The following is a 19,450-nucleotide window of genomic DNA, read 5'->3' on the forward strand; positions in this document are numbered from 1 at the left end:
TCTCTCCCTTAAGCAACTTTTTTTTTCATCTTTTCCCCTCGATATCTATCTCTTGCTCTCTTTATGTTGCCCACTCTCTTGTGTTTTTATCTTCTCTTTTTCTTCCCTTCTCTCTGCCTTGCATTTTCTGCCTCTCTTTTTTTCTTTATACCCTGTAACTCCCTCTTCAATTTTTTTCTCTTTCTCTCTGTTTTTAACCCCTGCCCCGAATGTTTCATTCTGTCACTCCTTCATTTGTTATTCCATCTTCTTCTCTCTCAATCTTTCTCTCCAACTTATAAATAATAGGCACCCCAATTTCTTTCTGTTCTCAATCTGAATGTGATCTACAATTCTGCATATTTTGCAGTCATAAGAAGACCCCTATTAAAGTGTATTTTCATCCTTCTGGTTCTGGGATATGAAGTCTAAATGCATGATTTCATGTTGCTGTCATCACATGTTGCATCATTGTCTGTCATATGTATATTGTTCATGTGGATGTCATGTTTGTTTTCCATTGTTCTGTTTCAAAAAGTCTAATTCACATGCTATACACTATCTCACTTTAAAAAAATATCTGTCTGGCTGTAATATTTTTTTTGCTTTTTTCATGATATTCATTTTCTAACAGGCAGCGGTTCAGATTGCATTTAGATATGATCTTTTGTGTGAAATCATTCCGCATACGATCCAAAGTCCTCAGACCAACATTCACTTTTATTTACATTGAGCATGGGATCATTTTCAATGAATTGTCAATTCATGCACATAGACAACATTGTGTGTGGTTTGTTTATATTCCAAATTGTGTCCACTTTAGAATGAGAAAAAAATGATGAAATGATCATGCAACCATTGGAATGCAATAAAGAATCTTGCATCTATTTTTAAAAAAATTATTTTCATCTTAGATTTATTTCTATAATGGATTACTTTTATTTATTCATCCCTCAGGTTTTATTTAAGAGCCAACATATATATACTGCACTAAAGCAAGAGAACCACAAGTATATACAAGCACATTGTGTATGGATTGTTAATATTTGCACACTGATATTCTGTACTCTTACTAGATGATCTTTTTAAAGATTAAATATTATTTTATTAAACCTTGCACCATATATTCAACAAGAACACAACTATATTTGGGTGTGGTTATGATATAATGCAATTTTTAACTTTCAAAAAATGTTATTCACTGATATATATAGTAATAATTAATGGAATAATGTTATATGTATTTATTTTATTATGAGATTTATTCATATTTATCTACCCATATAAATCTTTAACAAGTGCTAATTTATCAATAACCCCCCTCCTTCCCTTTTTAAACTTTTGTTTCCATTTCCGCATGTAGGAAGATACAGAGGATCAGGTAATAGTCTCGAGTTCAGACACCCTTGTTTAGAGTTTCTTTATAGATGAGTAGCTCTTACTACCACCAGTATTAACAGATTTAGTATGTGTATATATTTATATCGGAAAGAACAACAGACAGCCGCTTAGCCCTTCCCCAAACCTTTGCGCCCCTATATCTTGTTAGGGTGGAAGTGTGTTAAGATGAATGAACAGATATGGATACTTGGTAAGACAAACGTGACTCACGGTAAGACTGAAATGTTCTTGGTGCATTTGAGAGACTTCCATGTGTGACAACAAGGGTAGATGAGACGCACAAATGACAGGCAGATGGTACAACTTAAGGATAGATGGTACAAATGACTGATGGTTGGTATAAATGATGGATGGATGGTACAACTGACCGATTTAGGGTGCAACTGATGGACAGATAGTACAAATAATTAACTGGTATAAATATATAGATGGTAGAACTATTTGATTGATATCTCTGCTAAGAGATGTGTTTTACTACTGACAGATGTACATGTACAGTACAATTGACGGATGAATGGTACAGCTGACAGATGGGTGGTACAACTGTCGCAACTGTCAGAGATATATTTGGTGCCAGTGATAGAGAAGGGATACAATTTCTACTTGAATGGTACCATTATCAGATAATACCAACAGACAGACAGTAGTATTGACATAGATGATAGATAGATGATGTACATGACAGACAGATAGTACAGTTAATGGAAAGAAAAATTAATGGACATACAAGTGTGGTACAACTGACCAAGGGGTATAATAATCAACAGATGGGTAGATATGGTACAACCGACGGTCATGTGGTATAAGTGGTGCCACTCTTAGATAAATGGTACTGCTTGCTCATACAACTGGCAGATAAAGGTTCTAAATGATGGGCAGATTTACCAAATATACAGACCAACATATGATAGACTATGATTGACAGGCAAATATGCAATATTTAGCTATTGACTCAAAACATTCCAGGGAGTGTTTCATGAAACGTCTTGTCAGTGATTTCCACTGAGAAATTTGCTGTGAGCCAATCACGTGCAAGCATTTCAGTAGCTTGTAACAGTCATTAGTGAAAATCACCAATGACCTTTTTTCGTGAAATGCTCCCCTGATATGTTGAAAGACTGACCATTTCCATACAAGATCTAAAACTGTTCATTCATCGAAGCATGTAGAAATTCTTTATCGAGTTTCCCCGGGTAGGTACGTCAATGTTTCTTCCTTTGTTGCATATAAATGCACTTATGCTTTCAGAGCCACTCTGCACATCAGCTCAAAATATTCACACAATGATTCCCATATGTTGTTGAGAAGGAAAAAACACTACGTGCGCTTTTTGTCACACAGACCTATTTTGTTTATAAAGAATGAATAAATAAAAGCAAAACAAACACACAATTGATTAAAATGCAACGTAATAGCAGAATTTAGTCAGCATTGTAATAAAAGAATTGCTTGAATTTTATTTCATTTCCACTGCTTGACAGTAAATTGCACATCTAAATAATGACATATATGATGTTGTATAGTGCTAGAGCTTGCATCTGGTTGAGAGAGGGAGAGAAAACAAAAAGCAAACACAAAATGTATTTAATCATGCAGCACTGGCTTATACATATATTTTAAAATATTTTAAACATTGCACATATTGCATATATATCATCAAATGAGTTATTTTTAATGTGTAATACTGTATGATAAATAGATCACTATTTACTGTAGATTGTTCAAACAAATATTATGAAGAGATAACTGCAATGTCATTAAATGAAATAGCTGTTTGCTTTGGAGTAAATGCACTAATCACTAACATTTACATATATGTTTAACTAATCCTGACTTTCTTGATTTTCAGAACTAATCCCTAACAAATATTCTAACGAATAGTTCATGTTTTTATAAGCAGTTTTATAGTTTACTTCTTGTTTTCAATGCTTGACTATAAATTTGAAGAAAAAAAACACATTTGTTTGAATTACAATTTAATCTTGGGGGATAATTATCATTCACCCATTTGTCCGAGATTGAATGAAAATGTAAAATATAGTACATATATATACAGACTTCCTGTTGCATCACAAAAGTAAGGAAAAATCAGCAAAATCTGAGTAGGCCTATTCATTTTGGGAAAAATTTCACTTGAAATTTTGAGAGGCAAAGATCTGGGGAGCGTTACACGAAGAGCTCTGTCATTGATTTTCACCGACGAATGTCGTAAGCTACACCAAGTACTTGCATCTGATTGGTTCAGAGCAAATTAGTCGGCAAAAACCACTGACAGAACTCTTCATGAAATGTTTCCTCTACTATCAATATAACTACAAGTGATTTGTTTAAAGAATTAAGCCCCGTTCATTTAGTCTTCTATTTGTCCCAACATTGGGACTCTTAAACTTATCAATCATTGAGCAGTGTCTTAAACTAGCTATGTCATCATACATGAGCAGTGGATAACTTCAAACTTTGAGAATTTCCCAGTTGATTAAAAAAAATCCTACCTATTATATAATATTCCTCTTTTTTTTAATATGCATGCTGCATACTTCACTCATTCTGTTCATTCATATTTGCATGAATTCAGTTTTTAGACCTCATCGCATGAAACGACAAATGCAGACATAACTCATGACCTAACCAAGCTTTTCTCCACCCTCACAAAGTATTTGTTCAATATTGTCACTCTGTGAACATATCACTAGTTGCATCATGCATATCTTGGTGTATGATTGCAGTGGTTTTTGAAATCTTTGAAGGTGTGTGTTTATGTCCCCTTGAAAGTGTCTGCAGTAATCCATCTTTACTACATCCAGCGAGTGCAGAAAACATTTTTTTGTCCTCTAGTATGGTTTCAAAGCCTTGAGAATTCTGGCCATTCTTTCTTACCTAAAAGATTGCAATTATGGACAAATTGGCAGCTGAATCAGTTACAAAAGAAATCCCCTGCTGTTAAAAGTTACTACCTAAACTGAAAAAAAGAGATAAAATGCATGATAAAATAATAGAGAGGTACATAGACACCGATCTTTCAGAATGGTATTTCTTCCAACTGAGCCTGTCAAAGGTTATACTGCATTTGAATAATCCTCAAGGCATTCCTCAGTGGTTCCTGTTCATGTGTACATGTCACAGTTGGTTGTGGGATCGGTGGAAGAGGTGCTATTTCAGCTGATTTTGGTAGGCATTCCTAAGGCACCCTTGCAGAAGTACATGTATATGCCACATTTTTCAGGAAGTGTCTTTTTTCAACACTTACCTTGTGAGAAAGCCACTTTAAGAGATGCTTAGCTTGATTCCCCCCGAAAGCCATGGCACTGACTTGAGTTTGTGGTGCCTAATTTATGCAATGATATTTTGTGGCTGAGTTGGTTCTCGGGATAGTCTTCTGTTACATCTACACCTTTGCTGACACACCCCCACCTCCTCCTTCCCAAAGAAAAAAAAAGCAATGTGCTTAATATGTATGCAAAGCTGGAAGTTGGGGTGATTTAGGAAAGAAATGCTGTGAAGGGATTGATGGGTGCTTTGAAATCAAATATGCTTTCATGAAGAGATTCACAAGTGCTCGAAACGACACGGTGCTTTGTGAATGAAAATGCTTGCAAAGTTTTTGACGAAGATGCCTTTGTCAAGCTGCTGTTATTTATCAGCCTAGTCCACCCCAAAACAAGTTGATTTGAATGAATATAGAGGAATTTGAAAGGTACAAACCAAAAATATAATTAAATTGGATTTGAAATAAAAAAGTACAATGTTGCATAGTTTCTTTTACAGTTACATGTATATGCACAATACAGGCAAATGAGGGATCCATTGACATAGCCCACTCACTTTTTCCTTTATATAATTTTTTCCTCATTAGAATAGAAGACCCGTTTTCACCTCCATAAATAAGCTGAATTTCCATCATGGTTACTGCCAAATCTACAAAAAAAGTCAAATACCCCATACCATCCATATTGTGCATATACACTATTGTACATCTGAATTTAATGAAGTTTTAGCATTATGCTCGTTTGATTTTTCTCTAATTATTCATTTGAATCAATTTGTTGTTTGGGGGCTTGAATTTTTAGCAAGGGTTAGGGAATTTTTTTTTAAAAAGATGCCTTACAAGCACATGGCTGATTGGCAACGGTGGATAACATACTTCGCATTTTCATTGACATCACTGGATCAATCACATGTCATGAGGACATTTTTTAAAGGAAATGCTTACATAATTAATTGCTTGTATCCCTTTAACACTATCATATGTGTAGGTTGCTGTGCTGAGTGATCTTCTGCCCAAGACATTCTACTCTGTGGAGATCGCTGCTTTCACTGTCCGGGGAGATGGGATTCGAAGTACGACAGAGATCCAGCAAACACCGGGAGAAGGTAGGTTGATAGCATCTCTTTAATCTTCTCTTTTGTCTCCCATTAGTTAATCTCTCTCTCTATCTGAACTGGGCCCTGTTACCATATCAGGAGGCCGTTTCATAAAGCTGTTCGTAAGTTAAGAGCGACTTTAAGAATGACTGGTGATCCTTTCTTAAACGCTAAACCATCGCTAATGAATATACCATTCGCCATAAGAAAGGGTCACCAGTCGTCCTTAAAGTTGCTCTTAACTTACGAACAGCTTTATGAAACACCCACAAGTATTGATATCTAAGCACTTCATATACCTCCCGCAACATGGATGCCATGTCTGTTGATTGACCTGCCTGGGGCCTGTTGCATAAAACTTTTTACCTGAGAAAACTCTGGTAAAAACTGGAAACTAAGGTTAGTGTGATTTCTGCCATTGACTTTAACACAGGGCAAAAACTCCGGTAAAAACGACCTGAGTTTTCTCAGGTAAAAAGTTTTATGCAAAGGGCCCCTGGCCTGTATAATGAAACTGTATCATACGATCACTACCAAAGTCTCAACCAGAGTCCTTTGTATTGGATCATTGGATCAGTCTCCCCCACCCCCTCTCTCTCTTATGATTTACTTTTATCATGTTTCTCTTACCAATATTTATCTTTTTGTCTTTCTTCATTCGTCTACCTTTTAAAGAATCATCTGCATTTTAACGTCAGTGCAAAGTACCAATAAATAAATCCAATTATAAAATGTAGCATTGTAGCAGTGTCGACATGATGGCCTGCACATTTAGGTGATTTTATGCACCACCCTTCAAGATTGGACAAGACAGTTACATGTATATTTTTATATCCTCTTCATTGATGTATATGCTCAAACTCCAAGTAACTTCCATTAAACCTTACAATCTATCCACAGTTCCCACCACCCCGGTGAACTTCGTCGTAGATCGTAACCAGGATGATACCTACACTGCCAGTTGGTCTCCACCAGTGGAGACCCACGGTGACTTGGTGACCTACAGGCTCAGCTACGGACCGGAGAATGGACGCTCTCTCTACCTGGATCTCAGGCCAAGCGAGTCACAGTCCTACACCTTTGATGATCTCAGTAAGTTCTCTTGCTAATCCATTTGATTTTTTCTTTTCTTCAAATGGTCCATTAGAAACTGTAAATCGCAGCTAAATGGCTCAATTACATTGAGTTTACAAATGTGGGGGCATCATGGTCTCGTGGTAAGACTCATCTTTTAATCTGAGGGACATGGGTTAGATTCCCAGCCATGGCGTGTTTACCTTCAGCAAGATATTTACCCACATTGTGCTGCCCCCGATTACAACAAATCTCTTATACACCACTATCAACCTGCACGCACACTGCGATCATCCCAATCTAGTCTCTTGCATATCCCACTATCTAAAAAATCCTGGGGCGATCGAGCCTTTGCTCATGCCGGACCAGCCCTGTGGAATTCACTACCACAGGAGCTGAAGAACTCAAACTCTGCAACATCCTTTAAGGGCAACCTAAAATCTATTTTGTTCACCAGCAGGTACTAGGTTTGAAGACAGTCATTTTTCTTCATTTTTAAATTTGCCCTTTTTTTGTACTTCTCTTAGTTCTCTTTACTTTTATGTCTTACTCTCATAAGCGCATTGAGCATTTAATTAAAATGGAAAAGACGCTATATAAATTATATGTATTATTATTATTATTACCCAGGTGAGGTAAGTGCGTACTGGTAGGAAGTAATTCCTTAAAAAGCTGTGAGTACCGGAATCGGTAGACTAGCTTAGCCAGGATGATATAGGAGTCCCTTAGCACCTAACAAGGTAGATACGCTTTATATATCCTATATTATATATACATTTAAAAATGCATTATGCAAAAAATGTAGGGCCCACTGGTAGAGCAGTTTCATAACTGAAGCAGCAATCTGGGTTAATAAAACAGTATTTATTATTATTATTGTTGTTGTAATTTTAATGTTTGTTCTCTCTTTCCTTTAGGGTTGGGTACAAGATATGAGTTCAGATTGACCGCATCCAATGAAGAGGGAAGTAGCAATGAAGCCATCTTCTACTATACTACACGGGAAGGAAGTAAGTCCATGGATTTCAGAATTTTTGCCCGATCTTTTTTTTTATTCAGGAAGAAGCGTTATTTCTACAATCTAAAAGAAGAGCGATGTTATTACTGGTATTGTAAACTTGAAGGAAACCTTTATGAATTCAGCTGTAAAAATACAAATGCAGCTTTGAAAGACTTCATTATAAAGACAGGGCCCCATCTTCAGAGGTTATGGCGACTAATTCTGATTTACTTTATACTTATGTAAGCCTGCATGTATATAATCTCATCAAAATGGAAGTACATGTAGATAGCCGGACTCAAACAGTCATCCGTAAACACTCCATGACAGGAGGCTTATTGACACAGAAAACCCACCAAAGAACAGTACTCACCTGCCCCTGCGCAAACTACATCTGTGGTTCTACTGCATCTGGTAGAGTAACAACAAGCCACCATGCATTGATTTGATTTAATAAATGAATAGATTAGTTTGTGTGTACATGATATTATCAACACTAAATTCCATGTCGCGCGTGGCCCACACCATCAGTTCCTTGAAGACGGATACTGATGGTCTGGGCCATGTGCGACATGGAATTTAGTTTTGTTAAATAGATTAATACTGTTTAGTATTCTCCATGTTCCACTCACCAAATACAACTTGCGTCTTCTCTCCAGCCCCCTCTGGCACCCCTATGAACGTAACCGCTGAGCCCGCCTCCAGTAGCTCCCTGCGCGTCTCCTGGGATCCGCCCCTGGAGGAGGAACGCAACGGCCTGATCATCAAGTACACCGTCCGATACTACTCTTCCGCCATGCCCCATGAGCTGACCAACCGAACCACCGAGACGTGGATGCTCCTGACCGGTCTGGACGCTAACACGGCTTATTCCGTGGAGGTCAGGGCTCACACCGCTGTCGGACCTGGGCCTTACAGTACCAAGGATATTGCCACTACACCAAGGGAAGGTATGTCATGGCTATGGTGATCAAATCAGTGTTTCTGATTGGTTGAGAATCAAATTGGGATTGATTTTTGGAGTTGCATCGCTACTCTTTCTGCAACTGGCCTGTAGAGATGTTGGTGATAGGTGTTTTGAATCTTCTAAAACTTTGAAATTGTTAGAAAGACATGAATCTTTGCCACTCTGAATTATCTGATGTATCTTACTAATATGTTAGCGAGTTATGATGGGCTGTTATAGTTCATAGGAAAGATGAGCACAGAATTGAATGAATAAAAAAAAACAAGACAAACAAAACATGACAATCCTAATGAAAAAGAGAAAGAAAAAAAGCCAGAATATTCAATCTGTGCTTTGGCATATTGAGTGATCAGAAAAACCTGAAAACTGAAACTGAAATTAAGTCAAGCATAACAAATCGTGATCTTTTGAATGCTAGATAAGGCAAAAGAAACAAGATATTAAATTTTGATCTTCATTCTGTCTCTGACACAGCTCCTGCCGGTCCTCCCCTTGATCTGCACTGTGCTGCTCCCCATGGCACCCAGCTTGAGGTCCGTTGGAACCACCCCAGCAACATCCAACGCTCGGGCCCTGGTTACAACTACCGCGTCTACAGCACCACCAGTGCTGACAACACGGAACCCAGCAGTTGGGGGCGCCCTGTATCGGCAGGAGAGTTCACTACGCTAGAGCTCCGGGGTCTGCAGGAGGAGACTACGTACTACTTGGCTGTCAAGTTGGATACGCCGGAAGGGAATTCCCCATTTTCTCAGATTATAACCTGTCTTACGGGAACATCAGGTAAGGGTTTAGGAATTTGCTAAATTGACCTTTGACTAATCACCGCATATTTATTTTTTTTAAACAAGGGCAAATGACGTAGATTCTCCATGTATTGTATTTGAAGCAATAATTACATTAACACGTAAAGTCAGTCATCGATATACTTCAGTGGTGAACATATATTTTTCATGACCTGATACATTTAGCAGGTCATTGATAAACAATGAAATTTAAAATCATTCATGAATATTTTCATGTATGAAACCAAATGGTACTCTCTTCCTTTCGTTTGAAGCTACAGTATGTTATGTTGTTAATATGAGAATTTGAATGATCTTTGACTTCTTATTTTATTGATATACTTATTTTCTCTTTATCAAACCGCTAACAGCTCCATCAGAGCCAAGATCATTTGATGCCCACATTGCTCCTGATAACACCATCAGTCTTGTATGGGCCGAGCCCAGTGATATCCCAGGCAAGCTCAAAGATTATGTGGTAAGTTCATGATTCAGTTCTATTATGACAATTCCGTTCATGTGTACCAATGCTTTAATGTATTTTGACATGAAAATATGATTAAGACATTATCAGGTGATTTTTTTTCCTTATTTTTTCAATATGTGGATGCTGCCTTGCTTTGGACTGCTAGCTTGGTTATTTATATTATTTGTTTTATTGCTTTGTAAATGATTAATGTTATGTATGTTTCATGTGTTATTTGAGAAACAAGGTTTTCCTTTCTTTTTGTACACTGACTGGCAGACTATATACAAAAGTCTTATCAGTGATATATTATGATATGCAATATTTGTAGTGCCAAATGCAATTTTTTAAAGTGCTCCCATTACTTGCTCCTCTAAGTCAAATATTCAGTCACAGATTTGCATATTGAACAGAACCATTTATTTATGTCTTGCCCAGATCAAGTATCGTACTAGCGATGATTTCAGGAGGGAGTACCCCAATTACTACGATGGCGGCGGCGAGATCGAGATTCTTGCCACTGAGAATCGTGTATCTTTGGATAGTCAGCTGTTCCAACCCAACATGGAGTATGAATTCAATATCACAGCCAGGACAGAGGCTATTAGAGGGCCACCTGCTACTATTTTAGTTAGAACCAGGATACAAGGTAGGATACAGATACAGGTTTCTTCTTATTAAAGGACAAGTCCACCCCAACAAAAACTTGATTTGAATAAAAAGAGAAAAATTCAACAAGCATAACGCTGAAAATTTCATCAAAATCGGATGTAAAATAAGAAAGTTATGGCATTTTAAAGTTTCGCTTATTTTCAACAAAATAGTTATATGAACGAGCCAGTTACATCCAATTGAGAGAGTTGATGACATCACTCACTCACTATTTCTTTTGTAATTTATTATATGAAATATGAAATATTTTTATTTTCTCGTCATTGTCATGTAAAATGAAGTTCCGTTCCTCCCTGAACACATGGAATTCCATTATTTTAACATTTTGTGCTTCAGGCAAGGAGGTCCTAATCGTCAAATTCATAAAAATTGAAATATTGTATAATTCAAACAATAAAAAACAAAAGAAATAGTGAGTGAGTGACATCATCGACTCTCTCATTTGGATGTAACTGGCTCGTTCATATAACTATTTTGTTGAAAATAAGCGAAACTTTGAAATGTCATAACTTTCTTATTTTACATCCGATTTTGATGAAATTTTCAGCATTGTGCTTGTCTGATTTTTCTCTATTGATTCAAATCAACATTTTTTTCTGGGGTGGACTTGACCTTTAAAGAATCTTCTAAATGCAAGTTTATCAGTCTATGAAATGTACTCCAAGTATGTCAAGACAAGGATTTTTTTTGTATCTCATGTAACATGAAAGGACCACCAGTCTTGCGTAAGATGTGTGGAACTTAAAACCACAATAACGGGTGAACCCACCCTAGTGTGGAGCGTTGTGGCCCAGTGGATTAGTCTTCTGACTTTGAAAGAGAGGGTTATGGGTTCGAATCCCAGCCATGGCGTTATTTCCTTCAGCAAGAAACTCATCCACATGGTGCTGCACTCAACCCAGGTGAGGTGAATGGGTACCCGGTAGGAAGAAATTCCTTGAATGCTGGAGCGCCTAGGCAGCTCAGCTAAAGCCGGGGTAATAATAATAGCAGGGCCCACTGGTAGAACAGTTTTCAAAACTGAAGTGGCTACCCTGGGTAAATATACATATATTATTATTAGTATAATTATTATATACATGTATGAATATAGGAGCTCCATCTATTTCAGCAAATCTGCTTACTTTTCTTACATCACCTATGTGTATTTTATTTCTATACAGCTCTGCAGCATATACCAAAGCCTACCATCCAGAACAACACAATGAATGGACAAAGTATCAAGATAGCACTGCCCAGGATTACCCAGAATGCCGCCCTCTTAGAGTAAGTATCCACAACGCCCGTTTTCTTGCAGAGAAGTATCAAATAGTCTTATTCCTATCTAGTTGAATAAATATAAAACAAAGGATCACTGTCTTGGCGAGGATTAGTTTTCTTCACTATTAGAATATATTAAGAAGAGAGCTTAGTAAAGAAACAAACGCATAAATTGTAAACAAATATTGACATTTTGGGCTTTCCATGATTTTTATAATAATGAGAATGGTGTTATTTTATAGAGCATACACACAGTCTAAGACACTCGTGGCACTAACCCAGCAAAAATTCCTTTAGATATATACACAAAACTACAAATGTATATGAAAACAAATTCTACAAATAGACCTTTAAATCACAAAATGCAACAAAAGGTACACAAATAAGCACACAGTTAGACCATGACCCTTAGTTAAAATGAACTTAGGAGTATAGGCCAATGAATCTAGCATACTTTCAACCTTCTCAAATCCAAAATTTTGTGATGCCCTCTTGGGAGGTACATATTGCCTTCTCTTGCTTCTACGCCTCCACGATAACATCAATGTGGATTTACCTAATCGTGTCTCTCCATTCCCGCAGTTACCTGTACATCATCGTCATCCCACTGAGCCGGAACAAAAATGGCGAGCCCGTCCCCTTGAGCATCTCCCCGAATGACATCCGGACGGAAGACCTCGTCATACCGTCCCGCGGCAGGAGGAGCGTACGTCCTCGCAGTCGCAGGGCCGTCGCCCCCGAGATGCAACCGTACATCGCAGCCAAGTTGACCGGGGAGGACATGCCGGAGACGTTCGTGGTCGGGGACGGGAGCCAGGTGAATGGGTACAGAAACAAGCCCCTGAAGGAGGGCGAGTTCTATACCATCTTTACCAGAGCGGTTATTCTCAGTGAGAATGGGGTGAGTGTCAATTACCACCACAGAGTCAGTGTATGGGATGTTTCCACTAAATATATCAGTTACTACCACAAATCAATTATTCTTCTGAGATAGATCTGAAAAATGAAAGGAATTTTGTTAATGAGATACTTTTTGGGATGTTTAGCATCTAAAAAGCCAAACTTAGCACTTAGAGTTGGAAAAAGGGTCCCCTTGAAATGCCCTAGGGTTCAATACGAATGTGCAGTATAGCATATTTTTTAACCCTTGTGCAAGAAATAATTTACTGGTGCATAAGATGAAAATATGTTGAATATTCTAAAATAAAGCATTTTTAATGGGGTGGATGCTGTATGAAAATATATCCATGAATGAAAGCATGATGTAATTTTGAACAAAATAGTCAAGATTCACATGTAAACATAAAGGAGGGCAACAGTAAACCCCAGTTTATCTCAGTTTAATATTAATGATAACAAGAATGATAATGATAGCAATAATAACATTGTTTTGTGTTCATAGAATGCAAGTACCTTCCAAAGGCTCTCATGGCGCTGTCCCAGCATTATTTCTCTTGTGTATTAACAACACGAACGAAAATCTAGAAAATGACTTAAAAATTACACTGAAAATCTAGTAATATTTGCTAGTACTTGTATGTACAAATTTTGCCTCATTTTGACAATGATATTTTTACAATGTTATAATTTCAATCAATTTTAATCTTTTTTTGAGATTGTCCAAAATGATTTTTTCTGGCTTTATATGTTGATTATTTGTCTAGCACTAGAATTGTGATATATTGTAATCTTTTAATAATATACATGTACATTTTTACTTTGTAAATATGATAATATGAGTCTTCGGACTTTTGTCATGTTCCATTTTCACAATAAAACCAGAATTGAATTGAATTGAATTGAATTTCTCTTTGTACCGACAGACCAAGCTTGAGACCTCAAGTCCGTTTGCATCTCCCATCAAAGCCAAGCTGCCCGTCTCCCTTCCACAGGAGACTCCTAAATCCGATGACCTTATGATCATCATCGCTGCAGCCGTCGGTGGCGTAGTCGTCCTCCTGCTGCTCGTCCTTCTCATCATCTTTGTTCTCAGGTAAGGTGGAAGCAAGTTACATCAACCATGAACCCATAGGGGTACAATGTCTCCCTTAGGAAACACTTTGCAGTCTCCTTATCCCAAGTGCCAGCAGTTATATCTGGAATAGAAGGAGAAATGGAAAAATTTACTAAAATAATGATACTATTTCCAGTGAAATATGTGTGGCATTGATCCAGATTAAAAGCCTTTATCGTTAGGTAATCTTTCCACACTCTAAATTGGCAATGCGATTGAAATGACAAATTGCTGTTAAAACATGCAATTTGGTTACTAATTTACTATTCGTTTGACTCGTGTTATATTTTTATTCGATTTTTTTCTTCTTCAAAGTATGAAAATCAATAAAAGAATTCAAAATTGTTGCCAATTTAAGGAACAAAAAAGATTAATATTGAACTTCAAAGGAGTGGTGTAATGTAAGTTTCAGTGTCAAAGGAGTGCTTAAATAGGTGTTAAGTGTTCTATAGGACACTAGTAATGTCAATCTAAACAGATATGCAATTAGAGTGCAGAATGGTTTGCTAACTGTGGAGGTCTCGTGTAATAATTTTGAAAGTTTACATTACCTGTTGAGTTTTCCTCTTCTTTAGAAATAAATATAGAAGTATTGAATTAATTCATAGCGATCCCCTTAGTATATTGGAATGTATGAGGCTAACTCAGTGAAAAGTATATACATTTTGTGTTAGGTTATAACTTGGTCTTGATCCATTATTAACACTGCTAACTTTATCCATTCCTTCCTCTCCTACCTTTCCTCCATCCTGTGAATGCTGCCCCTCCTGCCCGGTGTACCCCACCCTCTCATCTCCAACACCCATAGGAGGTAAATATAAACTACTAACAAAGATATGAGAACAGTCTTTATACAAGGTGTATAAATTCATGTACATGTGGTTGCACAGGCCTAATCACAACTGGCAGGCCATAGATATTCATTCGAGCCAACCCATTGCTCAATTTTTAAATTTGATATTGCTGATTGACAAAAATGAATGAATATGACTGACAATCTAACACTGATAACACTTCATAAATGCTGGTTTATTTTTGAAAATGAGCCAGTTGAGGTACCCTTCTCTGGTCAGATATGGAATGTCAGACGTTTATCCTATCCACTGGAAGTAAACATTCAACCCTCGAATTTCCTCCTTATTTTTTGTGAAATCTTTTTAAGTGTCACTTTAACAGAAGAGTCTATGGAAATGAATTAGGCCTGTGAGCCCATGTATTTGCTTGAATACACAGGAAAGAGAGAGAGAGCGGGAATGGGATTGAAAGTGAGAGAGAGACATACGGACAGAGAGAGGGGGAAAGGGGTAGAAGAAAAGCACAAATTGCAACACTTAATAAGATCATAGTCTTCTATTTTGTTGATTATTATATGAATAGTTTATTTTTTTAACTATGTTTTGAAGATATTTATTGTTGCTACATCATGGCAATGCTATCCGAAATATTTTCGTTTTCGTGTTACTTCAAATGTATCCGATCCAGCCAAATTTTTTGGTGTGAATCTTCAACGTTTATTACCGTAACTGTAGATGTAAAATATAGAATATACTTAATGTATGTGACCTATATTTATTATCATGTTGTTTTTCTGTTTGAATATCACAATATCTAGAGACGTTATGGCTGATTTGATCGTTTGTTTTACTTTTTTAGACGACGGGATCCCCGGCCTCCGAGTACAAACAAGAGAAAAGAGAATACAGAGAGCAACCTGGCAGACCCTGTCGAGATGAGGAGACTCAACTACCAGACTCCAGGTTAGATTCAATCAAAGTTGTTGTTATCATTATCAACATTGTCATCATCGTCCTTATTCGTCCTCACAAATTTGTCAACATTACTTCAGACATCACTGTGATTATTGGATGAATAACTGTTAAATGTTATCAGTATCATCAATATTCATCTTAAAGACTTCGTGGTGTAAAATTGTCCACATTGGATTTGATTCAATCAGAGTTGTTGTTATTATTATCATTATCAACATTGTCATCATAGTACCCACCATCTTCATCATTGTAATCATCATCATCACTATAGAATAGAAGTATATATAAATCGATATATATATATATATATATATTATATCTCATTGATTCGTCAACATTACTCAAGACAGTAATGCGATTATTGAATAAATAAATATTAAATATTATCATCAGTATCATCAATATTCATCATGAAGACTTTAAATGGTTTGAAATTGTCCACATCGGATTTGAGTCAAACCTTTGTGTATTCTGTGCATTCAAAAGTATATTGAATGAGTCAGGTTAGAAAACATAATCCATTGTTGATATTCTCTCTGTACATGATTATTTCCAAACAGCCATGATGTCCCACCCGCCAATCCCAGTCTCCCAGTTCCAAGAGCATATAGAGAGGTTAAAGGGCAACGATAGCATGCTCTTCTCACAAGAATATGAGGCAAGTATCACCAGTTCCTTTAGCCTTCCTGGGGGTATTTCCTTGTGGAGTGTGCTTGAAAGTTTAATATATGTTTAGTTAGTAATGTCTGTAAAAGTACATATACATGTAGCAGATTCTTTGACACTTGGTTTTATAACCATGAGCTTATCCTGTCATGCTTGTAAAAATGTTGTTCTCTATCCGTGCCTGAGAAATCAGCCTGTACGTAATGATGATGATAATTATTGATATAGCGCCTTTATGTAATGTATATACATTGTCCACTAAATTGGGAACATTCTATTTATGAATGTTCCATGATTTAAGAAGAAAGATGAGAGTTGCACTAGTCTGTCAAGAGTTTAAGAGAGAGAAATAGTTAAGCAAACTGAATTATTTTGCCATAGAAAGAGAGTATTGCTTTTTAAGTTCATGATTGGCAATGATGACTATTATTATATAGCCTACTTATCTACTTTATGATAATAATCATATTAACATCAAATTTGTTTTTATTCTTGAATCCAATAGTCCATAGAGCCAGGCCAGCAGTTCACCTGGGACCACTCCAACCTAGAGACCAACAAGCCCAAGAACCGATACGCCAACGTCATCGCTTACGACCACTCCCGGGTCATTCTCTCCCCCATGGAGGGGTTGCCTGGCAGCGACTACATCAACGCCAACTACTGCGACGGGTACCGCAAGCAGAACGCTTACATCGCCACACAGGGGCCACTCCTGGAGACGATGGCAGACTTCTGGAGAATGGTGTGGGAGCAGAGGACGAACACCATCGTCATGATGACCAAGCTGGAGGAAAGAAATAGGGTGTGTTTCTGAGTCAGTTATGTCCTTGAATTTCTTGATGCACTTGTCATTCAGCCCTATATTGATTCAGAGCCACGGTGGCCTTTCCTTGGTGATAAGGTTTCTTTCACATTATTGAATTTATTGAATTATTTGTTCTTCATGCAATGGCCATTTTCATTGACTCTTATTTGAATTCGTAATATGAACCGTGACACATCACATCACATAAATAGTCAGTTTTAATATGTTTGAACTTTTATAAATTATTCAATTGAACAGGAGATTCATTTATCAGTGATGCTTACAATGTTTTGTTTTTTAGAGTGTTTCTTTTTTTTCTTTCTATTTTCAATTAAAGTTTTGTCAATTCGATTTTGTTTTCCGTTTTCTTTCCAGGTTAAATGTGACCAATACTGGCCAAGCAGGGATCAAGAAAAATATGGTTTTGTACAGGTCACCTTACTAGATACAACAGAGCTAGCTACTTATACTGTCAGATCATTTGCCTTGGTTAACCTCAAGGTGAGATCTTTGGACCTGTCTTGTTTTCCTTCACCTTCTGTCTTTTTTTAATTACCATTTTGAGAAAATAGTTGATAGACAATGGTAAATGAAAATCAGCAAATGAGGTAGATGAATGAATAAATAAATGTCAAATTTCTGTTTATCACCCCCCACTATCTTCTTTATCTTACTCCTATTTTCATATTTTCTCCTCAATATATAATTAATTCATTCTTTTGGAGGTACAAAGTAGGAGTAGCATACAATTTAAACTTCTACTTCATGAGATAATGCCTTGGATAATACATTGGAAGAAGGCATTCATAGTACAAAGATTTGTGATCATGTGTGAAAGAACAATTCTGATTGGTTCATGATTATGTTTGAAATGTGTAATCTTGATTGGCCATTTCAATTTAGGGATTCATTCTCCAATCTTTTTTGTTATGGAGTCCTGGATGACAAATCTAGATTAGGGCAAATATGATTATAAATGACACAATTTTCAAGTCATTAGCACAGCATCTGCATTTTTATACAAAAAAATTATTGTGAAAAATGTTCATAATACATGTAGTGTGGGGTTTATATATTGCATATCACTGTGAAATTGTATTTTGTGCTTCTATAAGTCATCATCATCTTTGTCTTGACAGAACCGCTCGATGGAGAAGAGGGAGGTGAAACAGTTCCAGTTTACAGCCTGGCCGGACCATGGAGTTCCAGAGCACGCAACATCAGTCCTAGCCTTCATTAGTAGAGTCAAGTCCTGTAACCCGCCAGATGCAGGACCAATCGTAGTGCATTGCAGGTGAGTGTGGGAGATGTTGTAGACTCAGTTTCACAAAGTCAAGATCCTGCTCTGCTCTTGCTCTTCAAATTGGCAATAATCATGTATTTGATATTCATTTTCAAAATTAGATAGAGATATGACATGGGTCAAAGTAAGTGATAAAACAAAATATTAACAAAGGTTGCCAATGTGCATTTGTAATCAATAAATTGCTGTTTTCATTATGTTGCCAATTTAGAATTAGTTGAAATTAAAAGGCCAGTCTCATTTAATAGCATCATCTCCATCACTTCTGGTTCATCAAATTAGATAATATATCCAGAATTTCTTCTGTGTCCCTATTATCTGTGAATGTCTGTTAATCTTAAAAGTGATGTAAATTGAAGATGTACATTGATTTCCCAGTAGTTTTTTTTATAGTTTTTCTGCATAGATATTACCATATTTCTGTGTCGAGATCCCACATTTTATTCTCTTTCAAAGATACCATAACCAATCATTTTTCGCTTTTTTTCAACAGTGCCGGTGTCGGGCGTACCGGGGCCTACATTGTCATTGACTCCATGCTTGAGCGCATCAAGCACGAGAAGACGGTGGACATCTATGGTCATGTGACCTGCCTACGTGCCCAGCGTAATTACATGGTGCAGACAGAGGAACAGTATATCTTCATCCACGAGGCCTTGTACGAGGCGGTGGCCAGCGGGACCACGGAGGTCCACGCACGCAACCTCTACGGTCACATCCAGAAACTGACGGCATTGGAGCCAGGAGAGACCATCACTGGTATGGAGAATGAATTCAAGGTATGTCAATTTTTTTGTGTGTGGATATCTTGTAATATATGGTAAAATTTTCCCACTTAAATAGTAATAATAGTGTTTACGAAATGAGCACAAGTCATGTACTCTATTAACTGTTGCCCATGGTACCAGCTCTCTATCAATTCTT

General features: G+C 37.0%; 1 protein-coding gene across 2 annotated transcripts in view; it reads left to right on the forward strand.

Annotated features, from left to right (window-relative positions):
* Positions 1-19,450, forward strand: part of LOC121423593 (tyrosine-protein phosphatase Lar-like) — a 66,565-nt gene that overhangs the window by 39,998 nt on the left and 7,117 nt on the right. The window contains exons 10-26 of one of the 2 annotated variants that reach the window (XM_041618968.1): positions 1,343-1,360; positions 5,634-5,751; positions 6,643-6,834; positions 7,734-7,826; positions 8,476-8,766; positions 9,258-9,566; positions 9,940-10,046; positions 10,473-10,683; positions 11,870-11,972; positions 12,549-12,867; positions 13,790-13,959; positions 15,634-15,737; positions 16,310-16,407; positions 16,921-17,220; positions 17,599-17,724; positions 18,363-18,517; positions 19,020-19,305. In XM_041618968.1, the coding sequence (XP_041474902.1) occupies positions 1,343-1,360; positions 5,634-5,751; positions 6,643-6,834; positions 7,734-7,826; positions 8,476-8,766; positions 9,258-9,566; positions 9,940-10,046; positions 10,473-10,683; positions 11,870-11,972; positions 12,549-12,867; positions 13,790-13,959; positions 15,634-15,737; positions 16,310-16,407; positions 16,921-17,220; positions 17,599-17,724; positions 18,363-18,517; positions 19,020-19,305 (3,000 nt within the window). Of the gene's footprint in view, positions 1-1,342; positions 1,361-5,633; positions 5,752-6,642; positions 6,835-7,733; positions 7,827-8,475; positions 8,767-9,257; positions 9,567-9,939; positions 10,047-10,472; positions 10,684-11,869; positions 11,973-12,548; positions 12,868-13,789; positions 13,961-15,631; positions 15,738-16,309; positions 16,408-16,920; positions 17,221-17,598; positions 17,725-18,362; positions 18,518-19,019; positions 19,306-19,450 lie in introns of both variants that reach the window. The other variant, XM_041618969.1, reaches the window with a different exon arrangement.

The sequence above is a fragment of the Lytechinus variegatus genome, chromosome 11 (assembly GCF_018143015.1).
Source record: "Lytechinus variegatus isolate NC3 chromosome 11, Lvar_3.0, whole genome shotgun sequence".
Taxonomy (NCBI): domain Eukaryota; kingdom Metazoa; phylum Echinodermata; class Echinoidea; order Temnopleuroida; family Toxopneustidae; genus Lytechinus; species Lytechinus variegatus.